At 51.4% G+C, this 22,093-nt stretch overlaps 1 protein-coding gene across 1 annotated transcript in view; it reads right to left on the bottom strand.

Moving 5' to 3' along the window:
• The window catches only part of LOC119962406, a 94,070-nt gene that overhangs the window by 14,593 nt on the left and 57,384 nt on the right, over nt 1-22,093 (bottom strand). Inside the window, exons 4-5 of the mRNA XM_038790393.1 lie at nt 10,907-11,043; nt 674-771 (exon numbers count right to left, since the gene is read on the bottom strand). Of these exons, the coding sequence (XP_038646321.1) occupies nt 674-771; nt 10,907-11,043 (235 nt within the window). The remainder of the gene's footprint in view (nt 1-673; nt 772-10,906; nt 11,044-22,093) is intronic.

The following is a 22,093-nucleotide window of genomic DNA, read 5'->3' as shown; positions in this document are numbered from 1 at the left end:
TTCTTTTTCTTCCGCCGCTGCTACGGCCTCCACCATGGCGGAGGTGGAAGAGACCGCCTCCACCGCGCATGTGCCGGTGGTGACATCAGCGACTGCTGACACTCCGGTGCATGTGCGAACTCACGCTGACCGGCGAAGGCCTTTTGGCCAGCCCCGACGCCGATCGGCGTGGCACCAAAGGCCGTTGGCGCCAGTCGGCGGAGCAGGAGCCACTCCGGCGCGGACCTAGCCCCGAAAGGTGTGGAGAATTCCGCACCTTTGGGGAGGCCCGATGCCGGAGTTGTTGGCGCCACTCTGCTACGCCGGGACCCCCCGCCCCGCCGGGTAGGGGAGAATTTCGCCCCTGGTTCCTCAGGAAGAATAGGCTCTTGGGGAAGCTTCAGACATTCAGTTACCACCCAGAGAGCTGGGAGAAAGGGGACAGTTTCTGTCAAAAAGGAAGCTGCTGGCGTCGTGGTTAGCACTGCTGCCTCACGGCGCTGAGGACCCGGATTCGATCCCGGCCCTAGGTCACTGTCCATGTTGAGTTTGCACATGTTCATTGTGTCTGCGTGGGTTTCACCCCCACAACCCAAAGATGTGCAGCTTAGGTGGATTGGCCACGCTAAATTGCCCTTCAATTGGATAAGTAACAAAAAAAAATGTTTAAAAAGGAGGCTGCTGCTTCTCTTACCAGCCCTGTCCATTGTGGTGATTCAACTCACGAGCCATTCGACAGAGTTCACAGGGGCCACAGAACAGCATCATCAAGGCATCATTGCAAATTGTTCCCTGTAACATGGAGAATGGAAGTTAGAAATAGTCCTTCCTTTTAAATACACATTGACAAGAAGATGTGCAAAATATTTGAAATTCACCAACATTTCCCCCAAGGGAAATGCTTTACCAGTCTGCTAGGACAGTTCCTACCAATGGCTTTTCAACCAGGGAAGAATCACAGCCATGTCTGATCCTGTTTTCGTTTGTTATACAAACACACACAGTCCAGCAGAGGGTGCTGGGTCTAAAACGTCATTTAGAACAGGAACGCTGACTGATCCCGATCTTGTGGTCATGTCACACGTAGGTACCAATGACATAGAATCAAAGAATTTACAGTGCAGAAGGAGGCCATTCGGCCCATCGAGTCTGAAGCAGCTCTTGGAATGAGCATCCTTCTTCAGTCCATGCCCCAACCCTATCTCCATAACCCAGTAACCCCAGCTAACCTTTTTGGAGACTAAGGGCAATTTATCATGGCCAATCCACCTCACCTGCACATCTTTGGACTGTGGGAGGAAACTGGAGCACCCGGAGGAAACCCACGCAGACACGGGGAGAATGTGCAGACTCCGCACAGACAGTGACCCAAGCCGGATTCGAACCCGGGACCCTGGAGTTGTGAAGCAACTGTGCTGCCCATATGATTTGAAAGAGGTTCTTCTTAAGGTGAATGAGCAACTAGGGCTGACTGAAAAAGCAGAACCATAAACCATCTGGATTATTACCAAAGCCATAAACAAATTGGGATTGGGGTAAATAAGATTAGAAAGATGAATGTGTGGCTCAAAGATTGATGTGGGAGAAATCTGTTTTAATTCATGGGAGCAACGGCGCCAGTATTGGGGAAAATGGGAGCTGTAACGTTGGGACTGTTTTCACCTGAATCTTGCTGTGACCAGTCATATTGGGGTGAGGGGTCAATTGAGGGAATATATGATAATTTAAAGGAAGAAGACACAGCAAGAGAGCAAGGTAGTATTAAGGGTCATGATAAGAAGAGTTTTGCAGGGAAGAACAGGGCACATAAAACTACGGGTGCACCAGCAGGTAAGCTCAGAGGTTGCAGAAATAGTGAAAAGGCAGAATTAAAGGCTCTGTACCAGAATAGGTGTGACAGTGAGAACAAAATGGATGAATTGTCAGTTTTCTAGAAATAAACGGGTATGACCTTATAGCCATTACCGAGACGTGGCTGCGAGGTAACCAAGCCTAGGACCTGAATTTTCTAGGCTCCTTGACATGCAGTAGGACAAGAAGGTAGAAAAAGGTGGTGAGGTAGCTCTGTAAATTAAGGATGGCAGTACAACAGGGAGAGATCACCTTTGTTTTAAAGATCAAGATGTAGAATATAGTTTGGTAGAGAGAAAAAATTGTAAAGACAGGGGCTGGATTCTCCGATCGCCGACACCAAAATCGCATTCGACGATTGGCCGAAGAATCATAATTTCCGACCAAATCGGGGGCGATGCCGCTTTCACGATGCTCCACCTCCTCCAAAGCGGCGTTCTCGCAGAGGATGCCATGCCATATCGACGGCCTCAGGACATTGCCTGAGGCCCGCCTCCCAATGCTCCACCCCCGACCGGCTGAGTTCCCGATGGCGTGGGTCACATATGGTCTAATCCGTCGGGAACTCGGCATGGCGACTGCGGACTCAATCCACAGTTGGGGGAGGGCCAATCCGCGGGCGGGGGGGTCTTTGGCAGCGGCTGGGGGTACTGTGGGGTGTGGTCCGGGGCGCGCAAGCCTGCCACAGGTGGGGCACTATTTCACAGGCCGGGTCTGCGAACGGTCTCCACCATGTAGCAAGGTGTGGCCGGTGCAAGCTGCCACCATGTGCATGCGGGGCCAGGGTCCCAGTAATTCTCCGGGCCATATTGGCAGCTAGAGCTGGGTGCTCTACGCTGCCGGCATGCTAGCCCCCATCAAAACAGGGATTCGGTTGCCGTTTTACGCCATTTTTTCTGGCGTAACCGTTCCCACACCAGCGTGGGGTCATAGCCCCAGAATTGGAGAATCCAGCTCAGGAAGTCACTTGTGGGAAGAGTTTATAGGACCCTAACAGGAACTGCACTGTAGAATAAGGAAGAAATAATTGTGGCTTGTGAAAAATGTACAGCAATAACCATGGGCAAAGGAAGTAAATGGTATCGAGAGCAGCAGGTCAGTAGACGCCACAATCAGATCAGTCATGATCTTATAAAATAGTGGAGCAGTTTCGAGGGGCTTAATGGCCTCTTCCTGCTCCTAATTTGCATGTTCATGTGTATGTTCTTAGAACATTCCCTCAAAATGTCCTCAGCATCCTGAAAATATGGTTGACCCAACTCACTTGCCCTCTTTGTTCAATCCTCAATCCAGATGGGTAACTGTAAGAGGGACTGGGAAGAAGCAGTCAGTGCAGGGACCCCCTGCGGTCGTTCCCCTGAGTAACAAGTATACCGTTTTGGATACTTGTGGGGGGGACGACTTACCAGGGGTAAGCCATGGGGTACGGGCCTCTGGCACGGAGTCTGTCCCTGTTGCTCAGAAGGGAAGGGGGGAAAGGAGTAGAACATTAGTAATTGGGGACTCAATAGTCAGGGGCACAGATAGGAGATTTTGTGGGAGCGAGAGAGACTCACGTTTGGTATGTTGCCTCCCAGGTGCAAGGGTACGTGATGTCTCGGATCGTGTTTTCCGGGTCCTTAAGGGGGAGGGGGAGCAGCCCCAAGTCGTAGTCCACATTGGCACTAACGACATAGGTAGGAAAGGGGACAAGGATGTCAGGCAGGCCTTTAGGGAGCTAGGATGGAAGCTCAGAGTGAGAACAAACAGAGTTGTTATCTCTGGGTTGTTGCCCGTGCCACGTGATAGTGAGATGAGGAATAGGGAGAGAGAGCAATTAAACACGTGGCTACAGGGATGGTGCAGGCGGGAGGGATTCAGATTTCTGGATAACTGGGGCTCTTTCTGGGGAAGGTGGGACCTCTATAGACAGGATGGTCTACATCTGAACCTGAGGGGCACCAATATCCTGGGGGGGAGATTTGTTAGTGCTCTTTGGGGGGGTTTAAACTAATTCAGCAGGGGCATGGGAACCTGGATTGTAGTTTTAGGGTACGGGAGATTGAGAGTATAGAGGTCAGGAGCACAGATTTGACTTCGCAGGAGGGTGCCAGTGTTCAGGTAGGTGGTTTGAAGTGTGTCTACTTCAATGCCAGGAGTATACGAAATAAGGTAGGGGAACTGGCAGCATGGGTTGGTACCTGGGACTTCGATGTTGTGGCCATTTCAGAGACATGGATAGAGCAGGGACAGGAATGGTTGTTGCAGGTTCCGGGGTTTAGGTGTTTTAGTAAGTTCAGAGAAGGGGGCAAAAGAGGGGGAGGTGTGGCGCTGCTAGTCAAGGACAGTATTACGGTGGCGGAAAGGATGCTAGATGGGGACTCTTCTTCTGAGGTAGTATGGGCTGAGGTTAGAAACAGGAAAGGAGAGGTCACCCTGTTGGGAGTTTTCTATAGGCCACCTAATAGTTCTAGGGATGTAGAGGAAAGGATGGCGAAGATGATTCTGGAAAAGAGCGAAAGTAACAGGGTAGTTGTTATGGGAGACTTTAACTTTCCAAATATTGACTGGAAAAGATATAGTTCGAGTACATTAGATGGGTCATTCTTTGTACAATGTGTGCAGGAGGGTTTCCTGACACAATATGTTGACAGGCCAACAAGAGGCGAGGCCACATTGGATTTGGTTTTGGGTAATGAACCAGGCCAGGTGTTATATCTGGAGGTAGGTGAGCACTTTGGAAACAGTGACCACAATTCGGTGACCTTTACGTTAGTGATGGAAAGGGATAAGTATACCCCGCAGGGCAAGAGTTATAGCTGGGGGAAGGGCAATTATGATGCCATTAGACATGACTTAGGATGTGTTGGTTGGAGAAGTAGGCTGCAAGGGTTGGGCACACTGGATATGTGGAGCTTGTTCAAGGAACAGCTATTGCATGTTCTTGATAAGTACGTACCAGTCAGGCAGGGAGGAAGGGGTCGAGCGAGGGAACCGTGGTTTACCAAAGAAGTGGAATCTCTTGTTAAGAGGAAGAAGGAGGCCTATGTGAAGATGAGGCGTGAAGTTTCAGTTGGGGCGCTTGATATTTACAAGGAAGCGAGGAAGGATCTAAAGAGAGAGCTGAGACGAGCAAGGAGGGGACATGAGAAGTCTTTGGCAGGTAGGATCAAGGAAAACCCAAAAGCTTTCTATAGGTATGTCAGGAATAAAAGAATGACTAGGGTAAGAGTAGGGCCAGTCAAGGACAGTGGTGGGAAGTTGTGTGTGGAGGCTGAGGAGATAAGCGAGATACTAAATGAATACTTTTCGTCAGTATTCACTCAAGAAAAAGATAATATTGTGGAGGAGAATGCTGAGACCCAGGCTATTAGAATAGATGGCATTGAGGTGCGTAGGGAAGAAGTGTTGGGAATTCTGGACAAGGTGAAAATAGATAAGTCCCCGGGGCCGGATGGGATTTATCCTAGGATTCTCTGGGAAGCCAGGGAAGAGATTGCTGAGCCTTTGGCTTTGATTTTTAGGTCATCGTTGGCTACAGGAATAGTGCCAGAGGACTGGAGGATAGCAAATGTGGTCCCTTTGTTCAAGAAGGGGAGTAGAGATAACCCCGGTAACTATAGGCCGGTGAGCCTAACGTCTGTGGTGGGTAAAGTCTTGGAGAGGATTATAAAAGATACGATTTATAATCATCTAGATAGGAATAATATGATTAGGGACAGTCAGCATGGTTTTGTGAAGGGTAGGTCATGCCTCACAAACCTTATCGAGTTCTTTGAGAAGGTGACTGAACAGGTAGACGAGGGTAGAGCAGTTGATGTGGTGTATATGGATTTCAGTAAAGCGTTTGATAAGGTTCCCCACGGTCGTCTATTGCAGAAAATACGGAGGCTGGGGATTGAGGGTGATTTAGAGATGTGGATCAGAAATTGGCTAGTTGCAAGAAGACAGAGAGTGGTAGTTGATGGGAAATGTTCAGAATGGAGTTCAGTTACGAGTGGCGTACCACAAGGATCTGTTCTGGGGCCGTTGCTGTTTGTCATTTTTATAAATGACCTAGAGGAGGGCGCAGAAGGATGGGTGAGTAAATTTGCAGACGACACTAAAGTCGGTGGAGTTGTAGACAGTGCGGAAGGATGTTGCAGGTTACAGAGGGACATAGATAAGCTGCAGAGCTGGGCTGAGAGGTGGCAAATGGAGTTTAATGTGGAGAAGTGTGAGGTGATTCACTTTGGAAAGAATAACAGAAATGCGGAATATTTGGCTAATGGTAAAATTCTTGGTAGTGTGGATGAGCAGAGGGATCTCGGTGTCCATGTACATAGATCCCTGAAAGTTGCCACCCAGGTTGATAGGGTTGTGAAGAAGGCCTATGGTGTGTTGGCCTTTATTGGTAGAGGGATTGAGTTCCGGAGCCATGAGGTCATGTTGCAGTTGTACAAAACTCTAGTACGGCCGCATTTGGAGTATTGTGTACAGTTCTGGTCGCCTCAATATAGGAAGGACGTGGAAGCTTTGGAACGGGTGCAGAGGAGATTTACCAGGATGTTGCCTGGTATGGAGGGAAAATCTTATGAGGAAAGACTGATGGACTTGAGGTTGTTTTCGTTAGAGAGAAGAAGGTTAAGAGGTGACTTAATAGAGGCATACAAAATGATCAGAGGGTTAGATAGGGTGGACAGCGAGAGCCTTCTCCCGCGGATGGAGGTGGCTAGCACGAGGGGACATAGCCTTAAATTGAGGGGTAATAGATATAGGACAGAGGTCAGAGGTGGGTTTTTTACGCAAAGAGTGGTGAGGCCGTGGAATGCCCTACCTGCAACAGTAGTGAACATGCCAACATTGAGGGCATTTAAAAATTTATTGGATAAGCATATGGATGATAAGGGCATAGTGTAGGTTAGATGGCCTTTAGATTTTTTCCATGTCGGTGCAACATCGAGGGCCGAAGGGCCTGTACTGCGCTGTATCGTTCTATGTTCTATGTTCTATCTGACTGACCACATCTATCAAACCATTTGACACACCTCGCCATATCCCTCAATAAGACAAAACCTACATTTATAAAGTGCTTTTATTCAGAAAAACCTTCCATGGTTTCATTCAGAGAGGAGTAATCAAAGGATTTGACATGTAATCAAAGAATATATTAGATATGGTGACCAAAAATCATATATTAAAGAGATGAAAGGAGGGACAGAAGTGCGGTCTGAGTGTATAAAAACAGGCTCACAGATGCAGGCTGTACTGACTGCGAGCTGCAGTGAGTGAGACTCTGGAGTTGAGGTAAGTGCAGGAGTTTAGGGAAGTGAGGGCGGGAGGTCTTGCAGTGTTTTGTTTCCCACATAGAACATACAGTGCAGAAGGAGGCCATTCGGTCCATTGTGTTTGCACCGACCCACTTAAGCCCTCACTTCCACCCTATCCCCGTAACCCAATAACCCCTCCTCACCTTTTGGTCACTAAGGGCAATTTATCATGGCCAATCCACAGGTCAGTGGGAGCAGGAACAGACCAAGGCCGGAGAGCTGGGAGATAGCAACAGTCCTAAAACATCAAGTCACCGGGAAGCAGAAGTAGGTTGGACCCGGAGGACCGGAGCATCAGAGCTCTAAGCATAAATAACAAACCTTGGGGATTTGCGGCCTAGTAACAGGGAAGCGGAGGTAGAGCGGAACTAGAGGGGCGGAGTAACAGTGCTATGAGTATAAATAACTTACCTTCGGTATCCATGGCCTAGTCACTGGGGAGTGGACCCAGAGGGGCAGAGCATCAGAGCTGTAAGTAAAAATAACTTACCTCTAGAATTTGTGGCCTAGTCAGCGAGGAGCAGACCCAGAGAGGTTGAGCAAGAGAGCTGTGAGTGTAAATAACTAACTTCAGGGATTCGCGGCCTAGTCACCGGGAAGTGGAGGTAGAGCGGACCCAGATGGGTGGTGTATTGGAGTTGTGAGTATAAATAACTTACCTTGGGGATTTGCGGCCTAGTCACCGTGGAACGGATCCAGAGGGGCGGTGAATTGGAGCTGTGAGTATGAATAACTCATCTTGGGGAATCACAGCCTAGTCAACGGGGAGCAGCCCCAGAGGGGCATAGTATTGGAGTTGTGAGTATAAATAACTCACCTCGGAGATTCGCGGCCTAGTTACTGGAGAGCGGAGGAAGAGTGGACTGGAGGGGCAGTGTATTGCAGCTGTGAGTATATATAACTTACCATGGGGACTCGCGGCCTCGTCACCCGGGAGCGGTTGGAGAGCGGATCTGGTGGGGCCAAACATCAGAACTGTAAGGATAAATAACTTACCTTGGGGATTCGTGGCCTAGTCACTGGGAGCAGACCCAGATGGGTGTTTTGTTCTTGTTTTTTTGTTCGGGGTAGGGGCGGAAAAGTTTTACATATCGAGGTGGAGGGAGAGGCTGCAACCTGTTGGACCTGTTTTTTGTGGTTTAATGAGCCTAGCATTTTTGTTTTGTTGGGGTTGATTAGGGGGGGTTATTGTTGTTTGGAATGTAATTAACGTGTATATTTGGTTTGGGTCTGGTTCAGGGGAGGGGGAGGGTTAATTTTCTGATGGTGACTATGGAAGTTTCTTTGTTTCACTTTATGGGTGGGTTTGGAAGTCATCTTGGATGGGCCTTGGGCCTACATCCTTTGGGCAGGCGATTGATAATCCTTCACGGTGGAAATGGCTGACTCCAGGTTAAGAGGGAGTGGGCGGTCCTCGATTTGGTCGGTCACCTGGAACGGTCGGGGTTTGTGGGGACCTGGTAAAAACGGTCGGGGTTTGTGGGGACCTGGTAAAAACGGTCGGGGTTTGGGGTGGACCTGGTTAAAATGGTCGGGGTTTGGGAACCTGGTAAAAACGGTTGGGGTTTGGGGGGGGGAACCTGGTAAAAACGGTCGGGGTTTGGGGGGGGACCTGGTAAAAACGGTCGAGGTTTGGGGGGGGACCTGGTAAAAACGGTCAGGGTTTGGAAACCTGGTAAAAACAGTTGGGGTTTGGGGGGGGGAACCTGGTAAAAACGGTCGGGGTTTTGGGTGGACCTGGTTAAAATGGTCGGGGTTTGGGGGGGGACCTGGTAAAAACGGTCAGGGTTTGGGGGGGGGGAACCTGGTTAAAATGGTCGGGGTTTGGGGGGGGACCTGGTAAAAACGGTCAGGGTTTGGAAACCTGGTAAAAACGGTTGGGGTTTGGGGGGGGGAACCTGGTTAAAATGGTCGGGGTTTGGGGAACCAGGTAAAAACGGTCGGGGTTTGGGGACCTGGTAAAAATGGTCGGGGTTTGGGGACCTGGTAAAAATGGTCGAGGTTTGGGGTGGACCTGGAATGGTCGGGGTTTGGGGGGACCTGGTAAAAACGGTCGGGGTTTGGGGACCTGGTAAAAAGTCAAGAGTTTTCGCTCTCCTGAAGAACCTGAGGGCTGATGTGGTGTTTTTGCAGAAGACTCATTTGTTGGCGAGGGACCAGACCACTGCGGAAGGGTGGATGAGCTTGGTCTTTCATTTGGGCTTCGACGTCAGGGGGTTGGGAGGGGGGGGGGGGGGGGCAATTTTAATTAATAAATGGATTCTGTTTTCGGCCGACAAGGTCGTAGCAGACACATACAGAAGGAACATGATGGTCACCAAGTCTTTGGCATTGCTTAATGTATATGTCCCGAATTGGGACAGTATGGCATTTTTGAGGATGTTGTTGGCTTCCTTCCAGATTTTGGGTCATTTAAATTGCGCACTTGATCCGAATTTGGATCGTTCTAAACCAAAGTCATTGGTTCTTTCAGGGTTAGCGAAGAAGCTGTTAGCATTTATGGAACAGATAGGGGTGCAAATCTGTGGGGGTTTATTCACCCAGAGGGTAAAGAATTCTCTTTCTCCCTTGGGTCCATGGGTGAGAAGTGCAGAGTTGGCCATTGTCATCTAGGATCATGCCATGATATCAGCCATGATTGAATGGAAGAAGACTTGATGGACCAAATGGCCTAATTCTGCTCCTATATCTTATGGTCTTATGATGCATCTGATGGATTTGGTTTTAGAGTTGGACTCAGCGCCCATCGTGGAGCTTAGATGTAGGGTTATTGGCGGATATGGGGGGGGTCTGTGGGTGCATGTCTAAGGCTATGGACAAAAGCGCTGAATGCCAGAGGTGAGGTGAGAGTTACTGCCCTTGACATCAAGGCAGCATTTGACCGAGTATGGCATTAAGGAGCCCTCGCTAAACTGGAGGGTGGGGGGGGGGGGGGGGGGGGGGGGTTAGGGAAGAGGGGGGGGTGGGGTGAATGGTGGGGGGGGGGTGGGGAGGAGGGCTGGGGGAAGGGTGGGGTGCGGTGGGGGGGTGGGGAAGAGGGTAGGGGGGTGGGGTGGGGAGGGGGGTGGGTGGGAGGGTGGGGAGTGTGGGGGTGGGGGTGAGGGTGTGGGGGGTAGGGTGGGCGGGAGGGTGGGGGGTGTGGTGAGGGTGTTCTGGAAGGGTGGGGGGGGGAGCACGCATTGAACATTCAGGGAATGGACGCCTTGCTGTTAACGAAGGGCACTCTTTGTCCCTGTGCACGCAAGACATGCCTGCCAACAACACCCTCCATGTTGGTCTCTGTAAGGAATTGGAGAAGGAAATAGACTGACAATCAGTTAAGCCTTCCAGCCCAGGGCTCTTGACTGCCTCTCCTCTGTGACTCATTCTGATTGGGCCAGCAGCATTAGGAGCCTTAATTGGATGTTGGTTCTACAGGTTCCCTGCAGTAAAACTGCCGACTCAGTCTTGGGTTTCGAGGAGGCTCAGCCAGTGATTGGTCGAGGGGGTACAGCCAGTAAATAGTATGTGTTGAATGCACTGGATGTGATGATGTCAGTGGGTCTGAGGCGGTCAGTGGGTCTGAGGCGGTCAGTGGGTCTGAGGCGGTCAGTGGGTCTGAGGCAGTCAGTTTGTCTGAACTGATCAGTTTGTCCGTGTCAGTTAGTTGGTTTGAACACTAACACAAACTCTGGGGAGAAAGGGTCCTGCACCTGCCCCCAGATCAATAAATTCTTGAGGCGATGTTACAGATGGGTGGAGGCTGGAGTGAGGGATGGGGAAAGAGTAAGAGGAGATCATTCACCTACCTCAATATTATAGGAAATTCTCATGTGAGTTCTGAGGGCAACAAGACCCCCGGGAGCGAATGGCAGGAGGCAATGCTCCCCGTAATCTTGGGCCACACGACAGCCCAGGATGGTGGGGCAGAGAGCCCCAAGAATACCTGTGGAAAGAAAAGTTCCTCATTCAGTATCCATCGTTTCTCAAGCCCTTTATTTACATTTCCATATCAGGAGTAACTCAGTATTGCAGCACCAAATGGACTGTCGCAGAAGACGACATCACTTCACCTGGGAAAATGGAATGTCAACGAAGGGTCCCGCAGAGTGTGCCAGTGTTTACAGAGGGTCCAGGGGAGTGTGCCAGTGTTTACAGAGGGTCCAGGGGAGTTTGCCAGTGTTTACAGAGGGTCCAGGGGAGTGTGCCAGTGTTTACAGAGGGTCCAGGGGAGTGTGCCAGTGTTTACAGAGGAAGCAGGGGAGTGGTGCCAATGTTTACAGAGGGTCCAGGGGAGTTTGCCAGTGTTTACAGAGGAAGCAGGGGTGTGTGCCAGTGTTTACAGAGGGACCAGGGGAGTGGTGCCAATGTTTACAGAGGGTCGAGGGGAGTGTGTCAGTGTTTACAGAGGAAGCAGGGGAGTGTGCTAGTGTTTACAGAGGAAGCAGGGGTGTGTGCCAGTGTTTACAGAGGGTCCAGGGGAGTGTGCCAGTGTTTACAGAGGGTCCAGGGGAGTGTGCCAGTGTTTACAGAGTATCCATGGGAGTGTGCCATTGTTTGCAGAGGGTCCGGGGAGTGTGCCAGTGTTTACAGAGGATCCAGGGGAGTGTGCCAGTGTTTACAGACGGTCCAGGGGAGTGTGCCAGTGTTTACAGAGGATCCAGGGGAGTGTGCCAGTGTTTACAGAGGATCCAGGGGAGTGTGCCACTGTTGCCAGAGGATCCAGGGGAGTTTGCCAGTGTTTACAGAGGAACCAGGGGAGTGTTCCAGTGTTTACAGAAGATCCAGGGGAGTGTGCCACTGTTGACAGAGGATCCAGGGGTCTGTGACAGTGTTTACAGAGGATCCAGGGGTCTGTGCCAGTGTTTACAGAGGATCCAGGGGTCTGTGCCAGTGTTTACAGAGGATCCAGTGGTCTGTGCCAGTGTTTACAGAGGATCCAGGGGAGTGTGTCAGTGTTTACAGAGAATGAAGAGAGTGTGTCAGTGTTTGCAGAGGGGGAGGGGCGTGTGACAGTGTTTGCAGAGGATGAGGGGAGGGTGACAGTGTTTGCAGAGGATGAGGGGAGTGTGACATTATTACTGAGGATGAGGGGAGTGTGTCAGTGTATGGTAAACACCACTGATCTTACACAACGTGTATTATGGTACTGCCATTGTACTCCAGTCATTACAGTAAATCCCAGCCTCCTGGCTCCACCCAGCAGGCTCTGTATAAAAGTGTATGCTCTCCTGAGCTGTCGCCATTCTGGTTCCAGCTGCAGGAGGCTTAACATGCAGCACAATAAAGCCTCAATAGTTCACCATTTTGTCTCGTCGTCATTGATGGTACATCAATTTATTGTGCTAGAATTTTGAAGATGAATGTCTTTCTCAAGCCGGATTGCCTGGAGCTGAACCCTCACTCAGCCGACGCCGCAGCCACCTTCAAGCACTGGCTAGCCTGCTTTGAAGGCTATCTCGGAGCATCCACAGAAGCCCTCTCAGACCCACAGAAGCTCCAGGTCCTCTACTCATGGGTGAGCCCACAAGTTTTCCTCCTCATTCTGGACGTTCCCACTTACACGGAAGCAATGGCACTACTAAAAGGACAGTACATCAAGACTGTTAATCAGGTGTTCGCCAGGCACCTCCTGGCAATGAGATGGCAACTCCCAGGGGAATCTCAGGATTATTTCCTGCGTGTTTTATGGATACTTATGCAGAAACTGTAGTTGCCAGGCAGTGTTGGCAGTCCAACACGGAACTGCTGATCAGAACTGCTGATGGGGCAGCAGGGTAGCATGGTGGTTAGCATCAATGCTTCACAGCTCCAGGGTCCCAGGTTCGATTCCCGGCTGGGTCACTGTCTGTGCGGAGTCTGCACGTCCTCCCCGTGTGTGCGTGGGTTTCCTCCGGGTGCTCCGGTTTCCTCCCACAGTCCAAAGATGTGCGGGTTAGGTGGATTGGCCATGCTAAATTGCCCGTAGTGTCCTAAAAAGTAAGGTTAAGGGGGGATTGTTGGGTTACGGGTATAGGGTGGATACATGGGTTTGAGTAGGGTGATCATTGCTCGGCACAACATCGAGGGCCGAAGGGCCTGTTCTGTGCTGTACTGTTCTAGAGACGCCTATGTCACAGGCATTAAGTCCAATTACGTCCGCCAGTGATTATTAGACACTCGACCTTACAGAAACTGTACAGCTCGCTAACTCCCTAGAGGTGGCCTCCCACAATCTGGAGTCCGACACCTCCGACCGCGCTGCACCCCAGTGGGCGTCATGGGGCCCACCATCCCCCGGCCTGGGTGCACCGCAAGCCTGCGCCGCGTGGCAGCCAGCTAACTCCGGAGGCCTCAAATGCTATTTTTGTGACCAGAAGAAGCACCCCAGACAACGCTGCCCAGCACGGAGCACGACCTGCAATGGGTGTGGCAAGAAGGGCCACTTCGTCTCAGTTTGCAAGGCCCGGTCGGTCGCTGCCGTTTCCAGGCCCAGCATCACTACACCCCCCCCCCCCCCCCCCACCCCCGGCTCGGCTGGCCGTACGCTGGCCGCCGATACCTCCGCCACCGCCGATCGGCCCTCCCGCAGCTCGCCTCCCTCACCCTCGACCAGTCTCGGCCTCGCGACTGCTACAACGACCGTACAGATCAACGGGCACTGTAAGCCCATCGCCACGAGGAGCAGACGGTACAGTGCACAGGACAGGACCTTTATCAGGTCGGAATTCCAATGGCTTCTGCGGGAGGGGGGTCATTGAGGCCAGTAAAAGCCTCTGGAGAGCTCAAGTGGTGGTAGTTAAGACTGAGGAGAAACACCGGATGATCATTGACTACAGTCAGACGATCAACCGGTACACGCAGCTCAATGCGTACCCCCTTCCACGCATCTCTGACATGGTCAACCAGATTGCGCAGTGTCGAGTCGTCTCCACAGTTGACTTGAAATCTGCATACCACCAGGTCCCCATTCGCCCGGTGGACCACCCATACACTCATTTGAAGCAAATGGCCGCCTCTACCATTTCCTTGGGATTCCCTTCGGTGTCACCAATGGGGTCTCGGTCTTTCAGCGAGAGATGGACCGAATGGTTGACCAGTACGGATTGCGGGCCACGTTTCCATATCTGGAAAACGACATAATCTGCGGCCATGACCAGCAGGACCAGGACGTGAATCTCCAGAAATTCCTCCACACCACAAAACTCCTTAACCTACCTATAATAAGGAGAATTGCATTTTCTGCACAACACGCTTAGCCATTCATGGCTACATTGTGGAAAATGGAGTCCTAGGGCCCGACCCCGACTGCATGTGCCCCTTCTGGAACTGCCCCTCCCTCACTGTCCCAAGGCTCTGAAATGATGCCTGGGGTTTTTCTCATCTGACGCCCAGTGGATCCCTAATTATGCGGACAAGGCCTGGCCACTCATCAAGACCACAGTTTTTCCCCTGACGGCTGAGGCCCGCCAGGCCTTCAACCACATCAAGGCGGATATCGCCAAAGCCACGATGCACGCAGTCGACGTCCCTCCCCTTTCAAGTGGAGAGTGATGCCACCTTCAACCCGTGGCTTTCTTCTCCCGCACCCTCCATGCCTCCAAAATTCAGCACTCCTCTGGCAAAAAGGAGGCCCAAGCCATTGTGGAAGCTGTGCGACATTGGAGGCATTACCTGGTCGGCAGGAGATTCACTCTCTCACTGACCAGCGGTCAGTTGCCTTCATGTTTAGTAACACACAGCGGGGCAAGGTTAAGAAAGACAAAATCTTGAGGTGGAGGATCAAGCTCTCCACCTATAACTATGAGATCTTGTACCGCCCTGGGAGCTCAATGAACCCCCAGATGCCCTGTCCCGCGGTACATGTGCCAGCGCACAAGTAGACTGACTTCGGGCTCTCCATAATGTCCTCTGTCACCCGGGGGTCACCCGGTTCTTCCACTTTATCAAGGCCCACAACCTGCCTTACTCCGTCGAGGAGGTCAGGACTGTGACCAGGGACTGCCAGGTCTGCACGCAGTGCAAACTGCACTTTTACCGACCGGACAGAGCACACCTTGTAAAGGCCTCCTGCCCTTTTGAGCGCCTCAGCATGGACTTCAAAGGGCCCCTCCCCTCCACTAACCGCAATGTGTACTTCCTCAATGTCATTGATGAGTACTCCATATTCCCCTTCGCCATCCCGTGCCCTGACATGACTTCTGCCACGGTCATCAAGGCCCTACACAGTGTCTTCACCTTGTTCAGTTTCCCCACCTACATCCATAGCGATTGGGGATCCTCCTTCATGAGTGATGAGCTGTGTCAGTTCCTGCTCAGCAAGGGCATTGCCTCGAGCAGGACGACCAGCGACAACACCCGGGGAAACGGACAGGTGGAGAGGGAGAACATGACGGTTTGGAAGGCCGTCCTGCTGGCCCTTCGGTCTAAGAGTCTCCCGGTCTCCCGCTGGCAGGAGGTCCTCCCCGATGCGCTCCACTCCATCCGGTTGGTCCTGTGCACTGCTACCAATGAGACCCCTCATGAACGTGTGTTTGCCTTCCCTAGGAAGTCCACCTCCAGGGTCTCGCTCCCATCCTGGCTGACAGTTCCTGGGCCCGTCCTCCTTCGGAAGTATGTGAGGAGCCATAAATCAGACCCTCTCATCAAGAAAGTCCTCTTCCTCCATGCAAACCCACAGTACGCCTACGTGGCACACCTTGATGGGCGACAGGATACAGTCTCCCTCTGGGACCTGGCACCCGCTGCTTACCCATCCACCATAACCACCACTGGGACTGAGGCGATTGCGGCGGAGGGTCAACGCCCCCGACAGACTGAACCTGTAACGTTGCTTCATTCCTGCTGGACTCCTTTTTGTAAACAGGGGGTGAATGTGGTAAACATCACTGATCATACACGACGTGTATTACGGTACTGGATTGGATTGGATTGGATTTGTTTATTGTCACGTGTACCGAGGTACAGTGAAAAGTATTTTTCTGCGAGCAGCTCAACAGATCATTAAGTACATGGGAAGAAAAGGGAATAAAAGAAAATACATAATAGGGCAACACAAGATATACAATGTAACTACATAAGCATTGGGATCAGTTGAAGCATACAGGGTGTAGTGTTAATGAGGTCAGTCCATAAAAGGGTCATTTAGAAGTCTGGTGACAGTGGGGAAGAAGCTGTTTTTGAGTCTGTTCATGCGTGTTCTCAGACTTCTGTATCTCCTGCCCGATGGAAGAAGTTGCCATTGTACTCCAGTCATTACAGTAAATCCGGGCCTGCTGGCTCTGTATAAAATGTACGCTCTCCTGCACTGTAGCCATTCTGGTTCCAGCTGCAGGAGGCTTAACATCCAGCACAATAAAGCCTCAATAGTTCACCTTTTCATCTCATAGTCATTGATGGTACATCACAGTGTTTACCGAGCATGACGGGAGTGTGACAGTATTTACCGAGGATGAGAGGATTGTGACAGTGTTTACCGAGGATGAGGGGAGTGTGACAGTGTTTACCGAGGATGAGAGGATTGTGACAGTGTTTACCGAGGATGAGGGGAGTGTGACAGTGTTACAGAGGATGAGGGGAGTGTGACAGTGTTTACCGAGGATAACGGGAGTGTGACAGTGTTTACCGAGGATGAGGGGAGTGTGACAGTGTTACAGAGGATGAGAGGAGTGTGACAGTGTTTACCGAGGATGAGGGGAGTGTGACAGTGTTTACCGAGGATGAGGGGAGTGTGACAGTGTTTACCGAGGATGACGGGAGTGTGACAGTGTTACAGAGGATGAGGGGAGTGTGACAGTGTTTACAGAGGATGAAGAGAGTGTGACAGTGTTTACCGAGGATGAGGGGAGTGGGACAGTGTTACAGAGGATGAGGGGAGTATGACAGTGTTTACCGAGGATGAAGAGAGTGTGACAGTGTTTTCCGAGGATGAGGGGAGTGTGACAGTGTTACAGAGGATGCAGGGGAGTGTGACAGTGTTTACCGAGGATGAGGGGAGTGTGACAGTGTTTACAGAGGATGAAGAGAGTGTGACAGTGTTACAGAGGATGACGGGAGTGCGACAGTGTTACAGAGGATGACGGGAGTGCGACAGTGTTACAGAGGATGCAGGGGAGTGTGACAGTGTTTACAGAGGATGAAGAGAGTGTGACAGTGTTTGCAGAGGATGAGGGGAGAGTGATAGTGATTACCGAGGATGAAGAGTGTGTGACAGTGTTTCCAGAGGATGAGGGTAGAGTGACAGTATTTACCGAGGATGAGGGGAGTGTGACAGTGTTTACCGAGGATGAAGAGAGTGTGACAGTGTTTTCCGAGGATGAGGGGAGTGTGACAGTGTTACAGAGGATGCAGGGGAGTGTGACAGTGTTTACCGAGGATGAGGGGAGTGTGACAGTGTTTACAGAGGATGAAGAGAGTGTGACAGTGTTACAGAGGATGACGGGAGTGCGACAGTGTTACAGAGGATGACGGGAGTGCGACAGTGTTACAGAGGATGCAGGGGAGTGTGACAGTGTTTACAGAGGATGAAGAGTGTGTGACAGTGTTTCCAGAGGATGAGGGTAGAGTGACAGTATTTACCGAGGATGAGGGGAGTGTGACAGTGTTTACCGAGGATGAAGAGAGTGTGACAGTGTTACAGAGTGTGGTAAACCACTGTTAGTATATTATATGTATTGTGGTAAACTGTTACTGTACTACATGCGTTGTGGTAAACCACTGCCTGATGGCTCCGCCTCCTCTCGGGTTCGGTATAAAGGTGGCTGACCTCCGGCCCTGCCCCAGTTTGGGATCAGACGCCAGGAGGCTTTCTGTTCAGCTTATTAAACCCTCAGTTTCGTTCACTACTCGTCTTGTGATTAATTGATGGCACGTCAATTTAATAAACTAAACTTTTAAGATGAATTCATCACTCAAGCCTGATTGGCTGGAGTTGGACCCACAAGCAGCCGAAACTTGCGGGCTCATGCGTGTGTTGAGTATTTGAAGCTTTTGGAGGTCGGTTACGTCGTCAGTGGAGGATCCGAGGTGAGCTTCGAAGCAGCTTAACCAGTGCTCGAATGCCACTGCGACAAAGTCTGCCAGGCCCGATCTGTCCCTCAAGTTCCTCGTCCCACCACGAGGCGACAACGCCCCGGAGAATCACAAGCCGAATTCCTGCGTGCCTTGTGGGTACTCGGCCGGAATTGTGCTTGGCAGGCGGTATCGGCTATCCAACACACGGAGCTGCTGATCAGGGACGACTATGTCGCCGGCATTAAATTCCATTACATCTGCCAGCGATTGCTAGATGGGGGTACACTCGGCCTCCCAGAAACAGTGCAGCTCTCAAACTGGCTGGAAGTGGCTTTCCAGAACATGGAGGCCTACACCTCCGACCATGCGGCACCCTCGTGTGCCTTTTGGGCGCTGCCATCATCTGACTCAAGTCCGGCGCAAGCCTGTGCCACGCAGCAGCCCGCCAATGCCGGAAGCCCGAAATGCTACTTTTGCAACCAGGGTAAGCATCCCAGAGAACGCAGCCCTGCACGGAACGCGATTTGCAATGGGTGTGGGAGGAAGGGCCACTTCGCCAAAGTCTGCCAGGCCCGATCTGTCCCTCAAGTTCCTCGTCCCAGCAGCGCTGCCTGTCGCCTGTCGGGGCCGCCCCAGCTGCTGCGCCACCCGCCATGTGAGACCCATGGGTGCCGCCATCTTCGCCGCCATCTTTGATTTCACCCACCACGCGCGACCCATGGGGGCCGCCATCTTTGACGCCACCCTCGATGCCACCCGCCACATGTGACCCATGGGGCCGCCATCTTGGGCCACTGCGCAGCCTCCCGGGATCCCTGCTCACCCGGTCGTACGCTGGCCGCCGCTACTTCTGACCGGCCTACCCATGACCTTCCGAAGCTCGCCTCCATCGCACTCGACCAGTCTCAACCTCATCACCTCACAAAATCCACGATGACCGTCCGGATCAACGGACACGAGACGGCCTGCCTCTTCGACTCCGGGAGCACGGACAGCTTTATCCACCCAGATACGGTAAGGCGCTGCTCCCTCCCGATTTTACCTGTGACCCAGAAAATCTCCCTGGCTTCCGGATCACATTCTGTAGAAATTCGGGGGTACTGTGTCGCGACCTTTTAGGTACAAGGCGTAGAGTACACTAACTTTAAGCTTTACGTCCTCCCCCGTATCTGCGCTGCCCTATTACTGGGGCTCAACTTCCAGTGCCACCTGTTCCCTTCGCCGCCACCAATGGGGTCTCGGTCTTCCAGCGAGAAATGGACCGAATGGTTGACCAGTACGGGCTGCAGGCCACATTCCCGTACCTAGATAATGTCACCATCTGCGGCCATGACCAGCAGGACCATGCCGAAAACCTCCGGCACTTTGTCCACATCGCTAAGCTCCTTAACCTCACATACAATTAGGAGAAATGCATTTTCCGCACAACCCGCCTAGCCATCCAAGGCCCTGAAGAGATGCCTGGGGTTATTCTCTTACTATGCCCAGTGGGTCCCCAATTATGCGGACAAGGCCCGTCCACTCATGAAATCCACCATTTTTCCCCTGACGGCTGACGCCTGCCTGGCCTTCAACTGCATCAAGGCAGATATGCACGCTGTGGACGATTCCATTCCGTTCCAGGTGGAGAGCGATGCGTTGGACTTTGCCCTGGCCTCTACCCTCAACCAGGCGGGTAGGCCCGTGGCTTTCCTCTCCCATACCCTCCCTGCCTCCGAAATTCGACACTCCTCCGTCGAAAAGGAAGCCCAAGCCATTGTAGAAGCTGTGAGACATTGGAGGCATTACCTGGCCGGAAGGCGATTCACTCTCCTCACTGACCAACGGTTTAGGCCTTCATGTTTAATAATACACAGCGGGGCAAAATCAAGAACAACAAGATTCTGAGGTGGAGGATTGAACTCTCCACCGACAACTACAATGGGCGGGATTCTCCCGTACCCGGCGGGGTTGCCCTATTATGTTGCCCTATTATGTATTCTCATGTATTTTCTTGAATTCTGTTTAATTCCCTTTTCTTCCCATGTACTGAATGATCTGTTGAGCTGCTTGCAGAAAAATACTTTTCACTGTACCTCCGTACACGTGACAATAAACAAATCCAATCCAATCCAATCCAATCCAACAAAACAATATTAACAAAACAACCATGGTAAAAACCCAAGAACAACAACCATCCCTCTACAAAAGCAACTGCTTAAATTGTTTATATTCTGTGAAAATTTTAATAACAATTATTAAAAAAAAAAAAATCACGACTCTGAGAACTTCAACTATGCTATTCGTCTTACATAGAACAGTACAGCACAGAACCTCGATGTTGTGCCGAGCAATGATCACCCTACTCAAACCCACGTATCCACCCTATACCCGTAACCCAACATCCCCCCTTAACCTTACTTTTTAGGACACTACGGGCAATTTATCATGTCCAATCCACCTAACCCGCACATCTTTGGACTGTGGGAGGAAACCGGAGCACCCGGAGGAAACCCACGCACACACGGGGAGGACGTGCAGACTCCGCACAGACAGTGACCCAGCCGGGAATCGAACCTGGGACCCTGGAGCTATGAAGCATTTATGCTAACCACCATGCTACCGTGCTGCCCCTATGATGAGGGGGATAGATAGAGTGGACGTTCAGAGACTATTTCCTCGGGTGGATGTAGCTGTTACAAGGGGGCATAACTATAAGATTCATGGTGGGAGATATAGGAGGGATGTCTGAGGTAAGTTCTTTACGCAGAGAGTGGTTAGGGTGTGGAATGGACGGCCTGCTGTGATTGTGGTGTCGGACACATTAGGAACTTTCAAGCGGTTATTGGATAGGCACATAGAGCACACCAGAATGACAGGGAGTGGGATAGCTTGATCTTGGTTTCGGACAATGCTCGGCACAACATTGAGGGCCGAAGGGCCTGTTCTGTGCTGTACTAGAACATAGAAGAACATAGAACAGTACAGCACAGAACAGGCCCTTCGGCCCTCGATGTTGTGCTGAGCAATGATTACCCTACTCAAACCCACGTATCCACCCTATACCCGTAACCCAACAACACCCCCTTAACCTTACTTTTAAGGACACTACGGGCAATTTAGCATGGCCAATCTACCTAACCCGCACATCTTTGGACTGTGGAAGGAAACCAGAGCACCCGGAGGAAACCCACGCACACACGGGGAGGACGTGCAGACTCCACACAGACAGTGACCCAGCCAGGAATCGAACCTGGGACCCTGGAGCTGTGAAGCACTTATGCTAACCACCATGCTACCGTGCTGCCCTACTGTTCATCTATCTATCTACCGGTGGCTACATCACATCCGGGACTGAGGCGATCACGGCAGAAGGTCAAGGCTCCCGACAGACTTGACCTTTAAGCCCACTTCACCCCCACTGGACTCTTTTTATTAACAGGGGGTGAATGTGGTAAACCACTGTTAGAATATTATATGTATTGTCGTAAACTGTTACTGTACTACATGTATTGTGGTAAACCACTGCCTGATGGCTCTGCCTCCTCTCGGACTCGGTATAAAGGTGGCTGACCTCCGGCCCTGCCCCAGTTCGGGATCAGAGGCCAGGAGGCTTTCTGTTCAGCTTATTAAAGCCACAGTTTTGTTCACTACTCATCTTGTGATTAATTGATGGCACATCACAGAGGATGAGGGGAGTGTGACAGTGTTTACAGAGGATGAAGCGAGTGTGACAGGATTTACAGAGGATGAAGAGAGTGTGACAGTGTTTACCGAGGATGAGGAGAGTGTCAGTGTTTACCGAGGATGGCGGGAGTGTCAGTGTTCACCGAGGATGAGGGGAGTGTGACAGTGTTTACCGAGGATGAGGAGTGTGACAGTGTTTACCGAGGATGGCGGGAGTGTGTCAGTGTTTACCGAGGATGAAGAGAGTGTGTCAGTGTTTACAGAGGATGAAGAGTGTGACAGTATTTACCAAGGATGAGGGGAGTGTGACAGTGTTTCCCGAGGATGAGGGGAGTGTG

Source organism: Scyliorhinus canicula, chromosome 1 (assembly GCF_902713615.1).
Source record: "Scyliorhinus canicula chromosome 1, sScyCan1.1, whole genome shotgun sequence".
In the NCBI taxonomy this organism is placed as follows: Eukaryota; Metazoa; Chordata; class Chondrichthyes; order Carcharhiniformes; family Scyliorhinidae; genus Scyliorhinus; species Scyliorhinus canicula.
The sequence above is the reverse complement of the archived record's forward strand: the minus strand, read 5'-3'. Positions and strand labels throughout refer to the sequence as shown.